The sequence below is a fragment of the Cydia strobilella genome, chromosome Z, assembly GCF_947568885.1.
Source record: "Cydia strobilella chromosome Z, ilCydStro3.1, whole genome shotgun sequence".
Classification (NCBI taxonomy): Eukaryota; Metazoa; Arthropoda; class Insecta; order Lepidoptera; family Tortricidae; genus Cydia; species Cydia strobilella.
The window spans coordinates 59,743,437-59,769,502 of record NC_086068.1 but is presented as its reverse complement, the minus strand read 5'-3'; the positions used below and the strand labels follow the sequence as shown (position 1 = coordinate 59,769,502).

General features: G+C 37.1%; 2 protein-coding genes across 5 annotated transcripts in view; one reads left to right on the top strand and one right to left on the bottom strand.

Annotated features, from left to right (window-relative positions):
• The window catches only part of LOC134754728 (ecdysone-induced protein 74EF), a 292,930-nt gene that overhangs the window by 175,225 nt on the left and 91,639 nt on the right, over positions 1–26,066 (bottom strand). The gene's annotated exons all lie outside the window — the stretch shown is intronic.
• LOC134754733 (U7 snRNA-associated Sm-like protein LSm11) overlaps positions 1–26,066 on the top strand; it is a 62,760-nt gene that overhangs the window by 6,282 nt on the left and 30,412 nt on the right. Inside the window, exon 2 of the mRNA XM_063691078.1 lies at positions 14,471–14,583. Within this exon, the coding sequence (XP_063547148.1) occupies positions 14,471–14,583 (113 nt within the window). The remainder of the gene's footprint in view (positions 1–14,470; positions 14,584–26,066) is intronic.

Genomic DNA, 26,066 nt, shown 5'->3' with positions numbered 1-26,066 from the left:
ATTTTAGGAAATAATCGCTCCGAAAGAAAAAAAAAATGTGTCTCCCCCTTTTGAACCATAGGCCGAAACAATATTGAAAAAATAGTGAAACAAAAGCTTAATAAATACTTTCAATTAAAACGGACGATATCGGCCTGTCAGTTGTTCAGAACTGTCAAGTTTTTGTTCTAACTGACAGGCCAATATCGTCCGGCGGACTGATAGTCAGTGGGCCCCTTAACGGCGAACAACTCGCGAACGCGAAGCGGCGCGGCGCGGCGGGCCCACGGCGTTCGCGTTCGCAACGAGATCGCCCACGTAGCACGTTGGACACTTCTATACGTATCAAAGGATTGATTCACCCCGCGCCGCATCGCTTCGCTTCGCGTTCGCTTACGTAGTACGCTGCGTTATGGATGTATCTAAGTACGTATTTATCGATATAAGTACATATGTATATCGTCGCTTAGTACCCATTGTGCCGCAGTGTGTTACCCCTTAACTTCTATACAGGAAAATAATAGTCTTCACCTCTGACCTGGTTCCAACGTAAACAAATTATAACCATCACATTTTATAATACAAGTGGTACATGCTTTAAAATTTAAATAGTATAATGAAACAGTGAATAGACATCTATTAGGTAAGCATGCGCACGTCCTATACCTCGTTTTATTACGGCCCGGCCATGACATCGCGGCGCACGACATAGGTTAGAGCGAGACACAGGGATCGGACCTTTAGTTCCCACCTATGGCCGCCGCTCGCCGATGCCGCCGCCGCGGGATAACGTGGCCGGGCCGTTAGCATTGGAAAAGACTACAAGATCTTGTATTGTCTTTTTATTGATACACGCTTTAAAACTAAAATGTCCTATTAACTTTTCTAAGATTCGCTTAGTTTCAGAATTAATACCAATTAAAAAAGTGTGTGCGTGTAATCTTTATACGCGCGATTGAAGTACAACTTCTTGTGGCATGACACCCAGGAAAGCTAGTGAATTAGGGCCTTTTAAATGGGCTTCACGGCAAAGCCGCCGAAGCCGTGAGGTCCCATTTAAAAGGTCCTAATTCACTAGCTTTCCTGGGTGTCATGATTCAAATCTTGTATCACCAAATAATGCGAGTTTACCCTATATATAAATGACATAATATATGACTATTACTGAATAAATGATGATATGATATCATCATTCGCTTGCCCTTGTCCCATTCACTTGGGGTCGGCGCAACATGTCTTTTTCTTCCATACATCTCTGTCACCCGTCATCTCATCATTCACTTGCGTTAGTTTCATATAATCTTTCACACAGTCCATCCACCTTTTCCTCGGTTTTCCTCTCCTCGTACTTCCCTCCACATTCATTCTTAATACCTTTCTCGTCACATGACTTTCATCCCTCCGCATCACATGCCCGTACCATGCTAGGCGATTTGCCCTTACTTTTTCTGTTATGGGTGCAACTTTCAGGCTTCCTCTTATATACTCATTCCTTATCCTATCCATTCTCGTCACGCCACACATCCACCTTAACATTCTCATCTCCGCTACATGCAATCTCTTTTCATCCGTTATCTTTAGGGCCCAACACTCTGATCCATACATGATGATATCAAATGGTGACACGTAACACTTTGCAAAAATTAGGTTTTACGTCAAAAAAAAGTACGATACCAATTCATTTGTTTTTTTTTGGCAATATTGACCTAAATTCATGTTTATTTTTTTCCTTCTTTTCGCCTCCGAAATGCGTGGTTTTAAATCTTTCCGGTTTCTCGTTTTACTTACACAGTGGTTATTAAGAGCCCATCAACTTGCTCACTAGCGCCACTGCTAAATAATTGTGATTATTCAAATTTAACGATAGATATTTAAAAAAGGGGGCCGCTACGTACTGTATTTTGTACTTAAGTTCCTTTTGAATACATCAAACTATACTATTACTACTATACTATTTTTTATCGCGTATATATATATATCTTTACTCGAAAATAATTGTAGTGTATAACTAGCCTTATGAACCGATTTTGCATGTACAACCAGCCTTAAAGTTTGTAGTCTATGATTGTTCATTATTTTAGTATGTGGGTATTTTTGCACTTTGTAATTTTTCCTCAGTCACCCGTTGACCACGAGCGCTGTAAAGGGTTCGAAACGTCGGGATGTATTATAAATTCAATATACGCGATATAATCCGTTTTCATAGTTTTATTTCATGAGTAACTATCGCGGTAACCGAAGACAATATTATACATCAAACTAGTTTTAGTGTTGCTCGATTCGTCGATATATGAACTCAAAACAAAAGGCCGTTTTAAATTTGAACGCATAGATTGACGAATCCAGCAACGTAAAAACTATTATAATGTATTCGAAAGGTACTTAAATACAAAATACAGTATGTAGCGGCCCCCTTTTTTACAAGCGTTTTATTAACTTGCAATGTACCTATGTATGTAACATGTTTGTAAGGGTCAAATTTTTGCAAGTTAAATTTGACTAACTTCCCGGTTTCCGATGGAGCTGAAAATTTGCATACATATGTAAGTCGGGTGACAATGCAATATTATGGTACCATCGAGCTGATCTGATGATGGAGACATGAGGTGGTCATAGGAACTCTGTGATAAAACAACGCAACCAAATTGTGTTTGGGGTTTTTAGAATTGTCTCGATTAATATTAGTTGCCTGTGGAAAGAAAAATACAGTCAGCGATAAAAGCTTGTACCAAAAATGAGATTTTTGCCAAAAACTTATTTAATTATCAATCGTTAAATTTAAATATGTAATTATTTAGCAGTGGCGCTAGTGAGCACGTTGGTCGAGGCCGACTGTACCGACCATAAACAATCACAGGTTAGATAACCAACCATAAAGGAAGGCTGGAAAGTGCAGCTGCGCTTTTGAAACTCTATAATTATCTATTCCTGAACAATTAGCGCTATTTGTGCACCATTGTTCCGTCTTAGGCCGCTCCATTTTTAAAATGGGTCTACTCGTTATACATGGTTTTGCTTTCACGAGATATACATTTGGAGCAAGCTAAGGCTGCATTTCCACCAGTGATGTGCGAGGATGCGTAGCGAGGGATGTGTTTAAGAGGAAAGGGGACGGCCGCTTCAACATACAAACGTAGTCCCCATTTTCCTCTCTGAATATTGACATTATGAAAAATATTTGATGCATAATTTGGTGCAGATTTATTTATTTATTTCATCTTTATTGCACAAAAGAAACACTTATCGTACAAAAGGTGGACTTAATGTCAAAAGCATTCTCTACCAGTCAACCTTAGGGCAAAGCAGAGAGATTGTGGGCGGTGCTACTACTACTAACAAAATATAATACGCAAAGATAAATTAAAATTTAACATACATATGCAAGACCATCAAAATACATATACAATATATATAATACATATACATATACCTAATATATACAATATAATATATAAATTAAGATTAACCTTAGCTATGCTTCTACGTTTGACTTTTTTCGATTTATTTTAATAATTGTAAAAATTGGGAACGGAAAACAGATTTCATACAAATTTTTAAATGCTCCTAACTCTTATAATAAGTAATTAAAAATTCGAAAATAATTAAACGTGGGGGCATAGCTGTGGTCTTACGTAAGCGAACAACTTGCGAACGCGAAGCGAAGCGGCGCGGCGCGGAGGGCCCACGGCGTCCGCATTCGCAACGAGATCGCCCACGTAGAACACTTAGTTATCAAAGGTTATCAAAGGATTGATTATTGCTTCGCTTCGCGTTCGCGTGTTGTTCGCCTACGTAGTACGCTGCGTTAGAAAGTATCGCGTGTTATCCAGTATTCGAAGTCTAAATTCCGCAAGACCTAGACTTTCGCGACTTTCTGACTAACCTTCTACCTATTTACTACTAGCCTTTTCCCGCGACTTCGTCTGCGTAGTTAGTAATTTGGGTAGACTATTTTTTATCCAATCTGCTTATCGATTTCCCATATAAACTTCCACCCCCCTTTTCACCCCCTTAAGAAATGGGATAAAAACTACCCTATCCGGGCCTCAAACTCTATACCAAATTTCAACTAAATCGGTTCAGCGGTTTAAGCGAGAAAATTAAAAATAAATTTTAAATAAATATCTATTGGTGTGACTAACATTTATATAAAATTGTTTATTTAAACTGTTGAATAAAATTTTATCTTTATAATCATAAATAAGAACAAGCTACATACATCATTGAGAAAAGTAAAAATTTACTTTCACATAAATATTTCATTTTAATGGCAACACATGGGTAGTTTTTTTGGAATCTATTTATGGTACTTAGTTTAGGGGATACCGCCGTTTAGCCAAAATATTTTTCGCCAAATTTCACTTCCCAACAAACTTATGGCATCAGTTTCATTTCCCAAATGAAATTTTAGCAAGTTTTTTACTTCGCAACCATTTCATTTCCCAACCCCATACTTGCGAAATGAAAATGACGTACTAGGTTGGGTTAGGTTAGGTTGGATTATGAAAATTTGCGAAATGAAATTTTGCCAAATGATAATTTGCGTATAACAGTTTGGCAAGTAATACTTTGGGAAACAATTTTTGGCAATACATTAGTAAACCTTAGTTTAGATTAAGGGCAGATTCGTATCTAGTTGTCGATTTCGTCAGTCAAGTTTTGTTGATAGGTTAAATCCAAATTTTATTTAAAACAAAAAAAACGTCAACATAAAAACTGGGTCTATTATTGACATCGGAAGTTTTTACCTAATACGCAACATATTTGGCGTAGCCAAGATTTAAGAATTCCAAGACTATTATTCCTATTCCCGGGTCACTGACCGATGGTCCAGGGTGTGAGAGGGACGGCAACAGCCGTAGGCGGTTATGCAACTGAGCAGTAGGTCGCGAATACGTACATGTGTGTGTGTTATGTTGGTCAGTCGGCATCAGATATATCGGAGCGGCCGTGATGTTCACAAATATCTGAACTCGCTATTGTCAAAGATTTATACACGGTGGCTATTTAAGTGCATGCCCGTTGCTAGGGAGGTTTTGGGATTATACTGAGCAACTTTTAATATGAGACCAACCCCGAAATCGCGAAAAAAAATTTGGCTGTTTCATACATTTTGACTGGTCCATTTTCTATGGGAGAGTAATTTTTTTTTTTTCGCGAGTAGTATTATCCCAAAACCTCCTTGGCAACGGGAATGAACGTATTTTTTGCACCATGTATACCTCCGTATAAGATGGATGATACAGTCTAAAGAAAAAAACGTGCCTCGGAAATCAAGTAAATTTGATTCTCGAATAGATGGCGCCACCACGTTTTACCACCTTTGGCCTATTATCGACTACATGGCGTTGACGCTTTCGTTTGTTATTTAACAATTTTAACGCATATCAGTGAAAGAGCATGGGTCAAAATCATATAAAAATAATAAATGCAATAATTTATCCATATAGATACATTTTATGGTATTTTTAACCATCTTAATTTCTAGTTTTAATCGTGTGTCGATAGATGGCAGTAAATTTATTGTGGCTACAAAATTTACCATGACAATACTCTATCCTGTTATATCCTCGCAACGCTCAAGATTCCGCTTTCTCAACCACTTGCTACACTTGTGATCATGTGCGGAGGTTACTAATCAGATTCAGCAGTTCCACATGGAACTGAATGAGAGAATTGAAGAATTACTACGTCAGGAAATATTGTGACTCCTAGTCTACCTACTAAAAACCGGCCAAGTGCGAGTCGCACCGTTCACCGAGGGTTCCGTACTTTTTAGTATTTGTTGTATAGCGGGCAACAGTAATTACATCATCTGTTAAAATATCAACTGTCTGGCTATCACGGTTCATGAGATACAGCCTGGTGACAGACAGGCAGACGGACAGCGGAGTCTTAGTAATAGGGTCCCGTTTTTACCCTTTGGGTACGGAACCCTAAAAAGCATTTTGAAAATAGAAAATATAGACTTAACAAACTTAGCGGGTTCACTCACGCATTTTTAGGCTATTTGAAATAAATAGTTTTCTTCAAGTATTTAACCCTTAAATGCATGATTTTTTGTATAACTTTTTAATAAATTGAAATAGATGTGTCATGCTGTATAAAAGTAATAAATGTGATTTTGGATAGCTGCATATTGAACCACGGACCATCAAATATACGATGCATATATACATCATTATGCATTTAAGGGTTAAATACTAAATAGGTATTTTGTATTTGCATTTTAAAATAACATCTCTCACATGTCTGGTCACCACAGGCTGTATCTCATGAACCATGTATCTGTTGCCGCTATAACAACAAATACTAAAAGTAAAGAACCCTCGGTGGGCGAGTCCGACTTGCATTTGTCCGGTTTTTCACATCTCCAGTGGCAAACAAGTTTTATGTTACTTTTTATATTCAAAATTATTTACACAAATTGCAACCTTAATTGTTTGTAATAAGTTCTAAATTGTCTAAACTTCACGTAACGTGCGTGTTATCGGCGCGTGCGACGGTGCAACGACACCTTTCACGATAAGAGACCGTATCACGTTGCGATAAGGTTAGTTTTAGCCAAAAGAAAACTTTTATGCTTTTTCCCAGCCACGACAGACATTATGCTTGTTAGTTTTCTCTCTTTGATTAATAATTTATATTAGTTATGTGTTATAAAATTGTTTATTCATATTTCTTATGACACTAAACGAAAAGTGTCAAGTAAAATGTTTTAAAATATTGCTTATGCGGAAAATAAGATCGTCAAATCAAACCGGGCCGACAAATTTATTGCGAAAAATTACTGAAGATTGCACATTGCAAAAAGCGCGGTAAAATCAAACTCAAAAATATGGGCACCGTGTAAAAGGAGATGAGACGTGATATTATTTTACAAGTACTTACGACAAATCAACTATAGGTATATTCTGATTTATTTTGGTTAATTATCAATCAACTATGTCGTTAAAAGTGTTACAACAAAACACATTCAGAATTAAAATGTTGCCTGCGTCAAAATATATAAACGAAAAATTCGAAAGACGCGGGATCTTGTGTAAATATTTTACTTTAAAAAAATTATAAATGTTGCCAGCGCGCAAAACGCCTCAAGATACACACGAGACGCTTAAGTATAGTTTGATGCCATTTCAGTCGGTAGAAAAAGGTGGCAAATTTAAAAAGTAGGCGCGACTGGTTGTCCTCCCATAGAAAATTTGTCCGAATATATCAACAATAACAAAAAAAAAACAAATACTGATATCGCAAAAAAATCTTGTCAAACGCCGCCGCGAATTTGCGAAGAGCGCGTCCGCGCGACGCGCGCAACCCGCGGAAGTGACGCAACTCACTCGGGCATCTGCGTAAACAGCGTTTTCTGAATGGCACGGGCGGGGGCGACGACCCGGCCGCGGTCAGCGCCCGACCAGTGAAAGTATTTCGCTCGGCCATGCCTTGGTAGCTGCATAGATTTATGCGCGTCGCTATTTTTAATGGGCTGTTGCTAGGTGTGACCCTTTCGGGTTATGGGGGCCTGGTACTTTTTAGTCAGGGTGGATTAGTAAATACATTTGTTTTTTTAGTTTTTTTTTTTCTGATGAGTATATTTTTTAATTATAGCTTTTTTTAAGCCTACGTCCTGACTTTTTCCGTCGTATGTATGTTTTTATTTAAGTTTTCATGAAAATACATCTATTGCCACTTTTCCAGAAGAGGCATCCTTAGTACTTAAAATTAGGAGCAGTTTTATAGTGCAAGCTGTTCTGGTAGGTAAGGTATTCTGTGCATTTTATGCTTATGAACTAAATGGAAAGGCTAACTTTATCGAAGTCATATGATATTGGACATATGTAAAATGTTTGTTTTCACGCAAAACTTCGCACATTTTGGTATGTAAGCCCACTTTTTTCGATCTGGCTTAGGATTTAGGATGCTTGGTACCTGGAAATCGGGTAGGTAGGGTAGGTTTTATGTTGTCTATTAAATAGGTATGTGTACGGGAACGTAATATTGGACAAAACCTCGCTACATAACTTGGTACCTTCAATTAAATTGTATTTTTCCCAATAATCCTATTCCCGCCTAGAGTAGGACCAAGCTAACTTTGCAATGATAAAGTGTGGCAATGACGTTTATAGTAATAAATAGGTAAATAAATATCTAGGGACAATCTTACACAGATTAACCTAGCCCCAAACTAAGCTTGTATGGGTACTAGACGACGATATACATACTTATATAGATATACAAACATAGATAAATTAGATCCATATCTCAGGAACAAATATTCGTGATAAACACACAAACGAATGCCCTGACCGGGATTCTAACCCGGGTTAATGACACTCCCTCACTTTGTTCTATGGAAGTCGATGCAAATTTACCTTTCTCCACTACCTATAGCGTCTACGTTTAGCCAGACGTGGTTCACTCCGCGATTTCGTCGCGTCGCTACAAGTACATGCGGCCCACACCAATTTCGGTGTCTAGCCATAGTAGTTGACGCGCACCGCTGCGGAACGGAAGCCTCGCTCTTGCGCCACCTAGCGGTCATATCTGTCGTAATAGACGCGTTTTGTTAGTGAACCTTCTAGACCAAGTACTATTATTTACTAGCTTTTGCCCGCGACTTCGTCTGCGCGGACTTACTAACAGCAGCTAAAGCAAGCATAGCGCCTGGAAATTTTTTCATAGCAGTTATTCAATTTGAGCATATTTTGCACACAAATTAGCAGACACTTCATTAATTATCACAATTCCACCCCGCTTTTTACTTTCTTAAGGGATGATTTTCGGGATAAAACTATCCTATGTCCTTCTCAGGGGCTCAACCTATCTCTATGCCAAATTTCATCTAAATCGATTCAGCGGTTTAAGCGTGAAGAGGGAACACACAGACAGACAGACCGACAGACAGACTTTCGCATTTATAATATTAGTATGGATTCTGTGGTTTAGCACGATAAAGTCATACCGTTCGTGTAAACAATGACGGATAAAATAAAAATAGGGTGGGTTATCTATGGGTCTTGACTCTAGTGTGTGCGCTTTTGGGAGTTAAAGAACCAGTCAGTTTGTTCGGATTGGTGCGCGTGAGTCGATTTCTTTTAGTAACCGGGGGTTTTCAGAAAAAATGGTACCATTTACTTTTTTCTCGAAAAACCATCAACTTTTGGGTTATTTGGACTCAGAATCACGAGTACCTATTGAATGAGACCAAAAAAAAGATGTCCCCGGTTTTTCATCAAAATTTTGGGTGTCAGATTCGTAACGGTCCATACAAAATGTATGTATGGGACATTTTTTTTTCTTCCTAAATCAAAAGTCCTCGTGGTTCTGAGTAGAAACCACCCAAAAGTTGATGGATTTTCGAAAAAAAGTAAATGGTACACTTTTAAGTGAAAATGCCCGACCGAAAACGTACAAATGTGTCTGGCAGAAAGTTGGAAATGCGAGATAAGTGTTAGGTACATTTATGTAGGTACAGTACAGCAGGTAGAAAAAAGGACTCGCGCACTAAGGGTTCCTTTCCTTACCATTACGCAAAAAAACTGCAAAAAAGTCACGTTTGTTATATGGGAACCTCACTTAAATATTTATTTTATTCTGTTTTTAGTATTTGTTGTTATAGCGGCAACAGTTCATTCATTCAACGGTTCATGAGATACAGCCTGGTGACAAACAGACAGACAGACGGACAGCGGAGTCTTAGTAATAGGGCCCCGTTTTTACCCTTTGGGTACGGAACCTTAAAAACGGTTAGTGACAACAAATTTGCTATTTATGAAATTTCGTCTTTTGTTTAACGAAAATTAGTCATACAATTCATAATGTAAAACAATGGAATTAAGTGGGTTAATCTGGTAGTCTAGTGTGTGTTGTCTGCTTTCAGAAAGTCAAAAAACCTGGTCGTTTTGATAGATTTCTCTTAGTAATGAACGTAAAAATACTTTAAGTGATTAATTTCTTTGCACATAGGCCTTATTAAAAATTAATTCGTACACTTAAGTGATACATTTATACGTATAATTATTTATTTTAGTAACGAACGTAAAAATACTTTAAGAGGTTAATTTCTTTGCACATAGGCCTTATTAAAAATTAATTCGTACATTTAAGAGTGATACATTTATACGTATAATTATTTATTTTAGTAACGAACGTAAAAATACTTTAAGAGGTTAATTTCTTTGCACATAGGCCTTATTAAAAATTAATTCGTAGACTTAAGAGTGACATATTTATACGTATAATTTTCGTTATAATGCAAATCAATTGTAAACGAATGAACGTCCTTGACTATGTATTTGTTTTTTGAAATTCTTGAATATATATTTGTTTGTATGAGCATTGAGTGCTCGGTAAGCAATTAATGTAATGTAATGTAAGAACCATGGCCCATCTGGAAGGCGATGAACAGGCTCAGGTCTCAGGTTGGCCGTTGTAAGCAGAGCATGGCTGAATGGGGACTGCTTCGTGGCCACTCTACCCAATGTGCTTGCGACACAGCACCGCAAACTATGGTGCACCTGCTGGACTACCCCGCGTGCTTGCACTCCTGCTCTGAATCTGACCTGAGAGACGCCACGGTCCGGGCTGTCAGCACCGCTGCTTTCTGGGCATCCACTCTGAGAACCTCGACACGAGAGAAGAATGTAATGCCTCTGATTACGATTGGTTCTTAAAATAGACGTTTGACCCAGAGTCTAGACGAGTGATAAGGGATTTTGCCGTTTAAAACAGCGATTTCCATTTTTTGTATAACGAATTTTATATTTAGTGCCATTGTATAATGAAAAGTAGTCATACAATTGTGTTTGGTGTCATTGTATGTATAATGAAAAATAGTCATACAGTGTATTTAAGGAAAAATAGTCATACGTTTACTTGCATAACTTTGGTTGTTTTTTTTTATAGTCCGTCATTATTCAACATCTAATAATTTATAATAAAATGCATTAAAATTAGGCATAGGCAGACTAGAGGCGTAAAAGAGCGATTAAATACAAACAACCCTTCAATAGCGGAAACTAGTCATATATCCCTACTAATAAAATAAATAAATAATAAATAAATATTAGGGGACATCTTACACAAATCAACCTAGCCCCAAACTAAGCAAAGCAAACTATATATAGATAAATACATACTTATATACATAGAAAACACCCATGACTCAGGAACAAATATTTGTGTTCATCACACAAATAAATGCCCTTACCGGGATTCGAACCCAGGACCATCGGCTTCACAGACAGGGTCACTACCCACTAGGCTAGACTGGTCGTCAATTCAATACACAGCACACTGGCTAAACCAGGCTGGATGCAGACAGGCCATGTCCGGCAACAGAAGACTCACTAAGTCTCTCCTTCAACTCGGTAAGATCCGAGGATGGTAACAGTGTCAACAGGTCATGAACCATTTAACGTACATCTTTTCATAAACTTTAAAGAAAAAGTGACTAAGCCCCCCAGTGGTGAAGGCCGGATTTGAACCGGCGTCTTTAGCTATCGCGGCTAACGCCTTGAACCTCGCCACGGCGGTACCCGTCCCAATTTCTCGACTATATGCCATCTTAGTAAGACTAGGCGTCTTTGACCAACTCTTAAGGGCAAGCAGTGCGCGCTTGCCCCCTATACATCACAACATCTTTTTAATTCAGGTGATACAGACGATCCCCTATGCCGAGATAGCATGGAGAGTATGGAGACAGAAGAGGCTTGCTTCCCTTGCGGTGTTCGAATGCAGCGGAGGGGCTCCATATAGGGCAAAACATCTCCCGATCGCCCCGAAGTCTTACTCAACATCAAAGGTTTGATAGGATTGCTTGAGGAGTTGGGCTGGTTCGACTAGCCTCCCCCCACCCCTCCCCCACCCCCTTCACGTGCTACAATACAATCCCTACTAATATTCTGTTATCTCTTTACGCTTCAACCGTTGAACTGATTTGTATTCAATTTGGTATGGAGATAGTGTGTCCCGGGGAGAGATTTTACGCAGACGAACGCAGTTTCAAATGAATGTAGGACATAATATTTTAACAAAGACAAATTGATGTAAGGGATTTTCTAAAATAGTCGATATATTACAAAAAAAAGTTTTATAGGCGGAAAGGTAACTAAAAACTTAAGTAAGTGTCAAATAAAATAAAATAAATATATAAAAGAATATAAATAGAATAAAAACGTCGACATTTTTATTCTGACTAAATCAGTCATAACGCCTCTCCTGAAGAGTTGTATTTAAAAAACAAAATGGATGCCAAAGCATATGCCGATAACTAACATCCTTAGGCATGGCGCTGGTTTTCAGGGCAACCTAGTAAGTAAAATAGAATAAAACAAAACTATTTTTGTCTATTATGTCCATTATTTTAATAAAAAATGCGGTCGATGACATGTCTCTTCATATATGTAGCAATACCCGATCAATATAACCTTAAATGAACTGTGGCTACAGGTGTGACGTGTGTTTATACAGATGCGATACTATGTCACGGCAGAAATAGACAGAGTGCAATGCCTCCTAGTTACGTTACAGACAACGTTAATATTTTAATGTACAAGAGAAATTACGATGGCTACCAATACCTACTACCATTGCTACATTAAAAAAAATGATGATTGTAATTTTTTTTTGTTAGGAAGTCATTTATTTAATAAAATAAAATTATGGTTAAACGGCATTACATCAAAAACCAATGCGCCGAGGAACTTAAGCTAACAGAATATTTCATTTCTAGAAAAATATAATACAAAAGTAGGTACAAGATACAAAATACAACAGGAAGAAACAGAAATAACAGATCATGCACATAACATAGTAATGTCATGTCAGTACCGCAAACCATCTCGGTTTCCATACGGCTAGTGACTTAATTTTATAATGGTTTCTCTATCTTGATCCCATAGTGTAATTAATGTTTTTTAGTGATTAATTTGTAATGTTATTAAGTTATTATAGGTTAAATTCAAGATATGTATACCTACTTAAGGTGCTAATTTCTAATTTAATTTTATACACAATTTAATATATTTCATGGGGTGAAGAAAACTAGTCATTGATATGCGCGACTAATTTTCGTTATTCAATGGAATCAAATGGTTTACGGATAGCAGTGTTGGCCGAACGTTAATTGCAATTAACCATTAACCAGTACAAATTGAACCGTGAGCCGTAACGGACGGTTACAGTTTACGGTTTAACTTGTACTGGTTAATGGTTAATTGCATTAACGTTTCGGCCAACACTGACGGATAGTTGTTATGACTAAATATAAGCCATTAAAAGGAGCGAATGGTACGAATGACTGAAATTAAAGTCATGTTAAAAATATGGAGATGACAATTCTAGACTTTAAATGACAGGACAATTTCATGTCTATGGGGGTTATCAGAAAAAATTGTACCAATTACTTTTTTCGAAAAACCAACTTTTGGGTTATTTAGAATCAGAATCACGAGTACTGAAAAAAGTGTCCCTAGTTTTTTATACAAATTTCGGGTGTCAGTTTTGTAACTGTCCATACAAAATGTATGTGAAAATGCGTTACATAACTGAATTTTTTTTGGGGACACATTTTTTTCTTTTTAAATCGATAGTCCTCGTGATTCCGAGTAGAAATAACCCAAATGATGGATTTTCAAAAAAAAGTAAATGGTACACTTTTAATGGTTTTGATTTCTAATAATCGGCATAACTTATTGCAAACACATCCGGTCCATCGATGATATCTTAAGAGGATAGTGGACGAACGCTTCTTCATACATACGTAGTCCCCATTTTCCTCCCTAGATTTTGACCTCATGGAGACTATTTTTACAAAATTTATTGTATACTCGTACTTACCATAGCCTATGCTGTTTTGTTTGACTTTTTTCGATTTTTCGGAGTTAGGAGTGTTTAAAACAAAGTCCATGATTAAAAGCTGACTCTTCTAATAATTAATAAATCGAAATAAAAAACGAAGAGGCCGGTGTCGATTTTAGTCGCAAAAATGTAAAATTGATACATTTAGTCGGTGAAATTGTACACCTTTTGTTACCTAATTGAAATAACAAGTACTGGTTTCTATTAGCACGTCTTCTGATCTTGCTTGTTATTTAGATATTACGTAACAAAACGTGTATAATTTCAACGACTAAATCGACGAATTTTAGATTTTTGCTCCAAAATCGACACCGGCCTCTTAACGTACATCAAATTTTGTAAAAATATTTTCTATAATGTTAATATCCAAAAAGGAAAATGAAGACTATGTGTTTATGGAGCAGCGGTCGCACAGTCAAGTGTAAAAATATGGGTGTAGTCAACTTACTCAAAAATATGTCCATTCATCCGTTACTCAAAAGTGTGTCAGTTCTTAATTCGCTGACATAAGAGCTATGGGACATATTTTTGAGATGGTGCACCCATATTTTTACACTTGACTGTATACTATCCTCTTAAAAGTGTTTTTTTTTATACGTTGCAATGCGAATGTTAATGCAGTGTTTCTTTTCAGTGACGGTCCGACCCGAGAGGAAACAGGGGCGGAACGTGCTGACCCGGGAGCAAACTGTCACCGGCCCTCTCTCCGCTCTTCGGAATGCCATGCAAAATAATATGAGGGTCAAGGTAAGATCAACGTCAGAGACGTTAAAGTTTATTACGTAATATCACAGAATAAGTAATAGTATTATCAGACAGAACGGCCACGCACCGCCCCGCCCCGATTCGAATTACCTCGCCCCGCGACACCAGATTGACGGCCGTTTGCCGGCCACTCAGTACTGTTTTTAAGCAACTTACTCACACAATGACGTATGACGCGTGTACAGACGTGCCGTTCACACATAGAAACGCAAGTGACTTGATGTAGCGTGTCCGCCCTGTGCCAATAGGCTGGATGCTAGATGACAAGTTTTTATTAATGGTATCAGTCGTCCAGGTTTGTTTTGAGGATCAAATATCTATATGGGACCCATTGCTTTAAAGCAATACAAAAGTCAGAAATGATAGTCATAGTCTGACAATCGTACTCTACTCACGAAACGCCCCTAATGCCACACGGGGGCACACGTGCGGGAACGCCGTTGATTATCGCGATATTCCCAGTCCGGTCGTATGAAAAACGTCGAATTAACGCGATAATTAACGCGTTTCCCGTTAGCGTGGCCCAAACGACAAGTGCGACGTGACGGTCACTGAGAAGCCGTCTTGAAGCGATTTTGGCGGTAGCGATTATACATATAGTTATAGTTGCTATACAATCAATTATATTTTATAAAATATAAGGAATCAAATGGTACCATTTTTTCCTTTTTGGAAGTTAAGTACCCTGTCACGGTGACAATAATATGAGGTACCGCGACTTTCATATTGACTTTCACTGTGACAAGGTACGAAATGGTACTGAAATTATATTGTTTGACTGTACATGAAAGTTGCCTATTACTTTTAGTTCTAAACTCGGTTCAAAGCTTTTGGGAGTTACAATGTACTTGTCTAAGCCTGGCGTGCCGCCAACGCGGAAACGCAGCGGTGACTGATGCGCGCGCGCACATACAAACAAAAGGTCCACAAACTGATAGAAGTTTCGCGACGCGTGAGAACATTTCTATTACCTATGTATTTATAAACTATTTTATAAATAAATCTTGAATAAAAAAGTGTACTACTAAACAGATTTTAAGGACCCCCGTCACCCGTTGACCACGAACGCTGTAAAGAGTTCGAAACGTCGGGATGTATTATAAATTCAATATACGCGATATAATCCGTTTTCATAGTTTTATTTCATGAGATTTTAAGGAATTTGTTAGGAATCGAGTATAATATTAGACAGATTATTTTTATTTAAGTATTATTTTGATTTCGTGGCCTTGGTCACTTAATTTTCTCTAGTTCAAGACATTTACTTTCAGTATTTTCACATTTTTGGTTCATTATGAACTACGTTTCTCGACAGAAAAAAAATAAGTCTTGATTGGATAAAAAAATGTACTTTCGTAATATAAGATTACTTTCGTCTGTAGTTTTAGTTGCCTACATAAAATTAGAGACGCAAATTCGTATAATGCGTCTTTTAAAATTATTATAGTTGTTTTTGCTTACGCCACTAATCGTGATAGGCTTACATCCATATAAATAAACTTATTACCCAAAATTCGACTCTATACTTCAAAAAATAACAGCCATATGGCCCGCATTAATAAAATTGCAGCTCATCTTGTAACACAATATATATAAAAGACGCAGTCAAGCGGAAATCAACTTTATTACTTTACAAATAACTGTTATATTAACCGCATTGGCAGTCTTATCGCAGAACTTTATACGTCAAATTATTTTAAAGTGTTAATTCAACAAATGTCGACTTTATTTCCATAGTGTTTAGGGTATATGGGCCGCATGTGTTAAATTTGTGAATAGGTCGCAAGCGCAAGGCCCTTCCTAGACTGAGTCATGTGTAGACAAATAGAATAATCCTAGAGATATGAAATGCTACAATCTATTTGTTATCTAAACTATTAAATGGGCCGGCAACATAATAATTAAAATAATTCAAATCATCGAAAAGAAAAATTTCTTTGCGTTGAAAGTTGGCTTACAAATAAGTGCATTCCCGTTGCCAGGGAGGTTTTGGGATTATACTGAGCAACTTTTACTATGGTACCAACTAAGAAATCGCAAACATTTTTTTACCCTCCCAAAATGTATGAAACAGCCAAAGTTTTTTTTTTGCGATTTCGGGGTTGGTCTTATAGTAAAAGTTGTTCAGTATAATCCCAAAACCTCCCTGGGAATGGACTTATTTTTTAGTCATCGTGTATATTAACTTTTAATATTAAAAGTGCTCTTAAAAAATTGTAGGAAAAGTTTTCGCTCCTAAAATTTATAATAATCAAAATATTCAAAATATCGAAGAAAGTCAAACGACTTCGTTTGACGGCATTGCTATGGTTAATATACAATAAATTATGTAAAAATTTTTTCCATAAAGCCAATATCCAGGGAGGAAAATGGGTACGTTTGTATGGAGAAGTAGGCGTCCACTATCCTCTTAACATAAAGCTCGCCCAGAAATATATGATCATTGTCAAGAGGGCGCTGTTACTCTCATGTATATGGTGACAGTTCAGTTTAGTATGAGAAATTTAGTTCTAATGAAATTCCGCAATATGGCGCATATATTACTGGTCAGGCTTTACATGTGAATCAACCCTTTGTTTTTCGATTCGTTTTCCCTTACGCATTGCGTACTAGTGTGGATCGTTGATTATAGATGTTTTTCGACCTTGCCGCTTCCTTGTTTACATTTACATTTGTGTGAACTAGTCAAGTGATGCGGGTTTACTTTTTGTAAAAATTTGTTGGAACCTAGGAGTAGGGAGGTAAAATTATATTCGAGGTATTGGGTATAATTGTGGCCGTTCCATCCGCTTGCCGCTGCCACTGTCACATTTCGCAAGAAAGAACGGGAAAGATCATGCGAGCCAAGTGTCAATTTTGATCGAATTTTGTCGATTTTTATTTATTTTAAAAACGTTGCCTTACAACATCGAAATTCGAAAGCTATGAAATGATTATTTAAGTTAAGATTGTTTTTCTTCTTTTTTTATTTATAGTATCACATAATAAATAACCGAGTAAAGTTGGATTAAAAGTCCGAGTTAGAGGTTACTTTGGGAATTAATTGTATCGATCGATGTGTCATAATTCGTGTATCGGAAGCTTATAAATTAAAGATAATATAATCAAGAACAACATATATTTTTTCCATGTCTACGAATATCAACGTCTCTTAGAAAAACATGATCATATAAGGAGATTTTTCGCCATCTGGCTCAGGGAACCACCTTAACAAAATTATTTATTTATGCAATGATAAAAAAACAGTACGTTAGGACACACTACGTGTAGGACAAAGTATTGGCGCATTTTGCATGCGAATCCCTTACGAAATATTTGCTTCAATTCCGAATTACATTGTCGACTTGCGTATTATAGTAAAATTAAATTTATTAAGTTTTACAGTTTATTAAGAAAACAAGCGGCTTTAAGATGATATCAATATTACACTATAAAAAAGCAAGTCAGAAAAGAACTAGGATCGAAAAGTCGAAAAAATGAGTCCAAATGTCCCTTACGTAACGATGGAATGCTCCAATATAAATAATACATCACTCAAAAACGACCGAACGGGATATGTTTTAAATTTGGCGCAGTGTACATCTTGAAATAAGACAAGTTATATACTTTTTATTCCCAAATTCATCCCACTAGCAGGTGCAAAAGAGGGTTGAAATTGAGAAAAATAAGGGTCAAATTCACAATAAAAAAAAAACATCTTGCATGATTTATTTTTAGACACACACGGACAGTAGACATATGTTGTATTAGATACAGCCCTGCTGAGTAAGCTACCTTGAATTCTAATTTGTTAACATTATTGCCCACTGACATCACATCATAATGTGCTTGTATGTATGTTATTTAGAACCGAAGTACCTGCTTATCATTTTATTATTGCTATATATAATCGAGTATTATTCTAAATATCAGAGGCATTTATAACAAATAAAACCGGTCGGTTTACATATACATTTTCATATAAAGTCACCTCTTTCTAGTGCTCTAAAGAGTAGGCTAGAAAATAGGTTGACAAATTGTCAATTAAAAACCGGCCAAGTGCGAGTCGGACTCGAGCACGAAGGGTTCCGTACCATTACGCAAAAAACGGCAAAAAAATCACGTTTGTTGTATGGGAGCCCCATTTAAATATTTATTTTATTCTGTTTTATAGGCCAAGAGCGGATATCTCAATAACTATACAAGATATCGAAAAAATTGACTGAATAAAACTTGTAACAAATTAAATCTCTTTTCATTTTGTATAAGTCAACGCCAAGTCGCTCAGACGCATAGTTTCCGAGATATAATCGAAAAACCGAAAAATGGAACCTTCAAAATTGGATCTTTCTCTTTTACTTCAATGAAGGCGTAATAAGAGTGATAGAGAAAAATTCTCGCAATTTGCGAACTTCGATTTTCGCGGTTATAGCCCTGGTGACAGACGGACAGACAGACAGACAGCGGAGTCTTAGTAGGTCCCGTTTTTCCCTTTGGGTACGGAATCCTAAAAATTAACAACATTCCTATACTTCGTCTTTCAACTTTAGTTGGGTCTTAGGGCGTCTGCTAGCTGGCGCGGGTGCAAGGCGCGGGCGCACGAGCGCGGGTGCCATATTGTATGTAAAATCCCGTCGCACGCGTCCGCGCCAGTTAGCGCTGCTCATACTATTTTTCGTTATCCCGCTCACCAGCTCCGTGCGACCGTGTCAGCCAGCGTACGACCTTAATCCGTCTAGAGTCTAGACCAAAGATAGATATAACTCCGTAATAGATGGAATCAAGAAAATTTGATTCTCGATCAGATGGCGCCACTAGTTTTGGCCTACACTCGTATAGAGGGCGTTGATTGTTTCGTTTGTTATTTAACAATTTTAACGCATATCAGTGAAAGAACATGGGTCAAAATCATAAAAATAATTAATGCAAATAAAAAAAATCATTTATCTATATTTAAATACATTTTATCGTATTTTTATAAATATTAATTTTTAGTTTTAAAGTGTGTCGACAGATGGCAGTGAATTTACTGGGGTTACAAAATTTACTATGACAGTACCGCTCTAGTATAAGTTACTCTATTGTCTAGACTAATAATTTTCTTTGTGTAATGAAACTTAGTCATACTTATGGGTAACTTTCGTTACACAATGGAAAAAATTGCGTTGTAGAAAATTGTGTATGTGCGTTTTATAGGGCTCCGTACCCAAAGGGTAAAAACGGGACCCTATTACTATGACTCCGCTGTCCGTCTGTCTGTCTGTCACCAGACAGAGAGACAGACGACAGAGACAGAGAGAGAGTCAGAGAGAGGTTCTCATGAACCGTGATAGCTAGACAGTTGAAATTTTCACAGATGATGTATTTCCGTTGCCGCTATAACAACAAATACTAAAAAGTACGGAACCCTCGGTGCGCGAGTCCGACTCGCACTTAGCCGGTTTTTAATACTTTCGATTATGTTCAGTATATCTAAAATATCAGTATCCATTAGTCTATGTAAAATGTATAATTTATAGTAATGCATTGTAAGCGAATAAGGTGTTTTACTTATTTTCGAATTTGCCGATGCCCGTTCAAATTCCCGTTCGTTGCCGTAACTCACGCAAGGACTTAATATCTGGGAGACCGAGCTTTGCTCGGAAAACATATAGAAACTCAAAAATGCGCGTTTTCCCATACATAAGACCTAGCTAGATCGATTTTTCGCCCCCGAAAACCCCCATACAGCAGATTTCGTCAAAATCGTTAGAGCCGTTACCGAGATCCCAGAAATATATAAATATAGATACATACAAGAATTGCCCGTTTAAAGGTATAATATGCCAATCGCATTCTATATATATAAATGCATGTTACATAAATATGAACCTTAACACAACTATTTAAAGTGTAAAATTAAACCAATGCTAAGTTCAAGGAGGAAGGAACATTCTGAGGTTATTTTTAATATGGCCCTTTATAATTTAAGAATAGGGAATTTGGAATTAATCCAACTATGTGGATTGGAACGGTTCATTTGAAATCTAAGATTTATACTACGAAAACGTTGAAATTGTTAAACAAGGGATGAAAGGCACTCATTTCTGCCGAGGTAGTTTGTCACTCGAACGCATTTCGAATACGAGGAAAGCAGAATGCATGTTTGTTTTAAAACATGACTAAGTATGAATTTTAATAGTATTTCTTGAGGGTACTTTCCATTAACAATTTAGGCAAAAGTATCGTTATTTATGGAATGGGGAGTTAAATAACAGAATGGTAATTGTGTAACAAAAGTTCAATTGCTTATTAAAATCTTACTTGGAACATAAAATGCTCTAGTGCAGAAACGTATCATTTTCTGCACACCGTTTAGAACAGCAATGACCCTGTTTCAGAGTATGAGAAATTAAAATACTTTTTACAGTACATATGGTGCTACTTTCTCGCACTAGTGCGTAAAAGAGCACTTTACGTGCATATGTCGAAAGTTTAAACGGCCATATGTACTGTAAAACGTTGTACGATACGATACGATTCGATACGATACGATCATTTATTAATAAAAAATATTTTTACATGTCATTATGTTTTAATACTACACACACACACACACACGAACACACACACACACGAATAGACACACGTGCGAATAGGTAATTCGCAACTCGTGTCGATTTAAAACACTCCCTGCGGTCGTGTTTTAATTTATCGCCACTCGTTTCGAATTTCCTCTTTTCCGCACTTGTATCGTAAGTAACTATTGTAGAAGAAGAAGAAACCCCCACTGGACCGATATCGATGCGGTTTTGATTACGTGTATTGCGGTGGTTCTTTAGCTATGTTTATTAAAAATCGAACCAGCAGTTTAAAGACTATCAGCTCTTTTCCAAAATCATATAATGAATAGGGTATTTACTGTATTTAAAATAAATTATTTCACACCATGCATAAAATAAATCACCAGATATTTTTTTGGATAAGATAGCAGTTATTTTTAAACACAAGTTCTATTTAATAAATCGGACCGTGACGTCATTGTGTAGTGTTTCATATATATTACATATTAGCAAATCGTTTTGACAGTTCTAAAAAAGAAACTGATTTGACTAGTAGGACACCGTTTAGAACAGCAATGACCCTCTTTCAGAGCATGAGAAATTAAAATACTTTTTACAGTACATATGGTGCTACTTTCTCGCACTAGTGCGTAAAAGAGCACTTTTCGTGCATATACGGCCATATGTACTGTAAAACTATTATTGGTATGAAGTGGATTTTTTGGCATAATGCGTAGGGGGTATTTTAAATTGTTAATTTAATAGTTATATCAAAGAGAATTGATTTTAATAGAGAGGTAAAGTCTAAGAAAAAAACGTGCCCCTGTTTTTGACATCCAAACAGATGGCGCTGTACTGCGCCATATGTGTTGCTTCTTCTTCTTCTTTTAAAATTATGGCTTCAGCCCAGTGGGACTATTTCGCCAGTATCAAGGTATTGAGAGGTTTACAAACGACAAAAATTGTACGGTTGTACAAGACAGTGTACGGTGATTTGTTAGCTCTTGTAAATCGATAGCTAGACTTTACAAGAAGCACGTGGACTACCGGCCGTTGACTCCAACATGGTGGTTAAACGCGCTTCAAAATTAATTCTCCATTCACTGCACACTACCACATTAGTTTACTGTATAATAAGCTATCGATATTACACTTTAAACAATATTAATAAGCAAAAAACAAAGTAATTAATCACGATGCTAACTATCAAGATGGCGCTCGAACCGGAAGTCCTCCATATGTGTTGCGGTCACTGAGTTGTCAAAAGTCAACATTTGACAATCAGAGTTACCGCAAAATGTATGGAGCTTTACAGCGCCATCTCGTTTACCTGTCAAATTCGAAGCACGATATTGTCTTGGATTTTACACATCTTACTCAATCAATATATATTTGGTTATAAACACGGTGGCTAAGAAATAAGTGCATTCCCGTTACCAGGGAGGTTTTGGGATTATTTTACTATGAGACCAATCCCAAAATCGCAAAAAAAATTGGCTGTTTCATACATTTTGGCTGGTCCATTTTCTATGGGAGGGTAAAAAAAATTTTCGCGATTTTGTTGTTTGTTCCATACTAAAACTTGCGCAGTATAATCCCAAAACCTCCCTGGCAACGGGAATGCACTTATTTTTTTGCCACAGTGTAAAGCCTCCAGGAATATATCACGCGCCATGTTGCGGAATTTCACTGCAACTAATTTTTTTTCATACTATATGAACTGTCACCCTATACATTAGAACGAACAGCGCCCCCTTGACAATGATCATATATAACTGGTCAGGCTTTATAGTAACATGTGGTAAGTAAGCAATACGCAAAAATCAATAATAATCGAGTGGGTTTAAAAATATTCGGTGTCGAAGGCCAATGAGACATAAACACTGTCGTTGCGTGTTGTACTTACACGTGTGTACGGTTTGCAAAACAGGTTACTTTAAGGCCGTTCCATCGGTTTGCCGCTGTCTCTGTCACATTTCGCAAGAAAGAACGGAAAAGAGCATGCGCGCCAAGTGTCCATTTTGATCGAATTTTGTCGATTTTTATTTATTTAAAAAACGTTACCCTACAATATCGAAATTCGAAAGCTATGAAATTACTATTTAAATTAAGATTGTTTTGTTCTTCTTTTTTTGTTTATAGTATCACATAATAAATAACCGAGTAAAGTTGAATTAAAAGTCCGAGTTAGAGGTTACTTTGGGAATTAATTGTATCGAGCGAAGTGTCATAATTCGTGTATCGGAAGCTATGATATTAAAGATAATATAGTCAAGAACTACATATATTTTTTCCACGTCTACGAATATCAACGCCTCTTAGAAAAACATGATCATATAAGGAGATTTTTCGCCTTCTGGGTCAGGGAACCGCCTTAAAATAAAACTATGAAACGGATTATATCGCGTATACTGAGTGACCTTAGCAAGGCGACTGGCAAGAGCAGCGGGGCTAAGATGGACGGCTGTCTATCATTTGTCACCATACCTGTCACGCTCTAACAAGTATGTAAGTGCGAAAGTGACGCATGATGTGACAAGTGACAAAAACGCGACCATGATACCGGTGCTGGATCCACGCTGGATCAGAGTTGCCGCAAATCTTGCTCAATGGCGTAGGTGAGGCCTATGCTCTAAGAACAAATTAAATTATTTTCTATGAAAATATTTTAATTTGTGTTTTTTCAAGTAGACAGACTACTGTTTAACCATCAGCTCCACCACCAGCCACCTCTGGACACTGGAGGTTTTGGTCATTTGGAGTTTGGAGAGGCCTAGGTCTAGGCCTATGTCCAGCAGTGGACGAGAGTAGGCTGATGATGATGATGAATTTATAATAAATCCCGATCCCCCGAGCTTATGAACCGATTTTGCATGTACAACCAGCCTTAAAGTTTATAGTTTATGATGATTCTTTATTTTTGTATGTGGGTACTTTTTTACTTTGTAGTTTTTCCTCTGTCACCCGTTGACCACGAACGCTGTAATGGGTTCGAAACGTCGGGATGTATTATAAATTCGATATACGCGATATAATCCGTTTTCATAGTTTTATTTCATGAGTAACTATCGCGGTAACCGAAGACAATATTAAGTTACTTTAAATTATTTTTTCGGCGCTTTTATTCGAACTGAAACAAAGTCGATTTAATGTGCGTATTTCTAACCGTTTTGATTACTTATATCCTTGCAGAGCAGGTACGCAAATGAGCAATAAAATAGAATTAGTATGGAAAATCTGAATATTTATAAAATTATGCCATTTTTTTGCTAAAAAGATTCCTAGTTATAAAATAAATTCCATTAATTTTTTTTTAATCTTTAATTTCGTAACTTACTTTCTATACATCTCGCTCGCACTAATATGCCAGTACGAGCGAGATGGATAGAATGTAAATTACGCACACGCTAGCGAATAGGTCAGGGTCATGTCTTATTCGAAACACGCAAAAAACAAAATTGACATCAAATACCGTTGACCATATTTACATATCGATTATTTTTACCAAAAATAACCCTGACTAATTTATATGCAATCATTTAATTCACTCGATTAACTCTCTGTCAATTTTTCTCCCGACCGTACAACCTTGCCTTCAAGGCGGCCATCTTGGTTCTGGCTCCACACCAAAACGTCAAACCGTTCTCTAATTCCACCGTCACATACGATCTTATTCCGCGCGCGCGTAACCCTTGTTCTCTGCTCACTTCCTCGTTTCGTCTGTTCACCTTGACAGCTTGCAGCTTATTAAGGCATGATTGAAACTGTTACAGTGTTGCTTACGTCAGCGACTTTTTTTAAAAAGATTGCATGTGGATACGCGCGTTTTGAGATCCGCTTCGGGGCTGTACAGACATTTAGGTTACAATAGGGATGTGCTGAAATTTAGAAAGTTCCCGGGTTTCCCGGGATTCTCGGAGTCAAACCTGAGTAAAATTACCGTTGCAAGTGTTTTATGATATAATAGTAGATATGATATAATAGTAGATTGTACAACAAGGGCATAAAGCAATCCATCCTTGCCCGAGGCATTGGCATTTTATTAATAAATAATAATATAATAAAATAAAAAGCAATAAAGTCCATAATCTGCCATACAAACTGCCAGCCCTGCCGGCGCGCCCCCGACCGGCGCGCTCCCGCCCTGCGTGCCCCGCGCCACGACCGCCCCGAGTATAATTTTCTTTAGTCTTGAATAAATACGGTGAAATAACCTACAATACCATAGATATTGTTGAATATTTTACTATGTATTAGGTACACAGGTTTTGCTAGAACCCTTTATGTTTGTATGATGCAAGTGATACTATGAGTTTCCTTTATAATAAATAAATTATCTACTTTGATAATTTCATTGCCGTATGGTTAACATTGTCATAATGCAATTTATAGAGCAAAAATAAAATAAACAAACATTTGTTTCTATATTTGTGTATGTAGTTTTACGATTCGAACCAAGGTATCCTAACATTATTACGCATCGCCCTTATACCTATAAGGACAAGGTCTCGAATCCTTCAAACGTATCACGATCGAAACCTTACAAGTTTCAGAATTTCAATTACATATAATAAACCTTCCTCTCTACATCGTTGCATTTTAAGACGTATTCGTATGTGAATAAGATGCATTTTCGATTGTGCCGCACGGCCCGCATTGTTAGTTTGGAAGTTTTTTACGTTCGAATGTAGGCGACCTTGGTAAGGCAGTATTCGGGGTTAACCGCTTGTACTTACAGACAGCAGAACAATTAGTTTAATGAGGTTATAAAGGAGCTTGAGGGAGCCACTGATTTGGAATTCGAAAATATTGCCTATTTAAAAAAAACGCTAACTACAAAAGTTTAGACTTTAAAATATAGTCAAAAATGCAATCGCCAATTTGAGTGGGTCCGGAATAATCGCGGATTTTTTGTAGCTAATCACGAAGTATGGGCTGTCTACT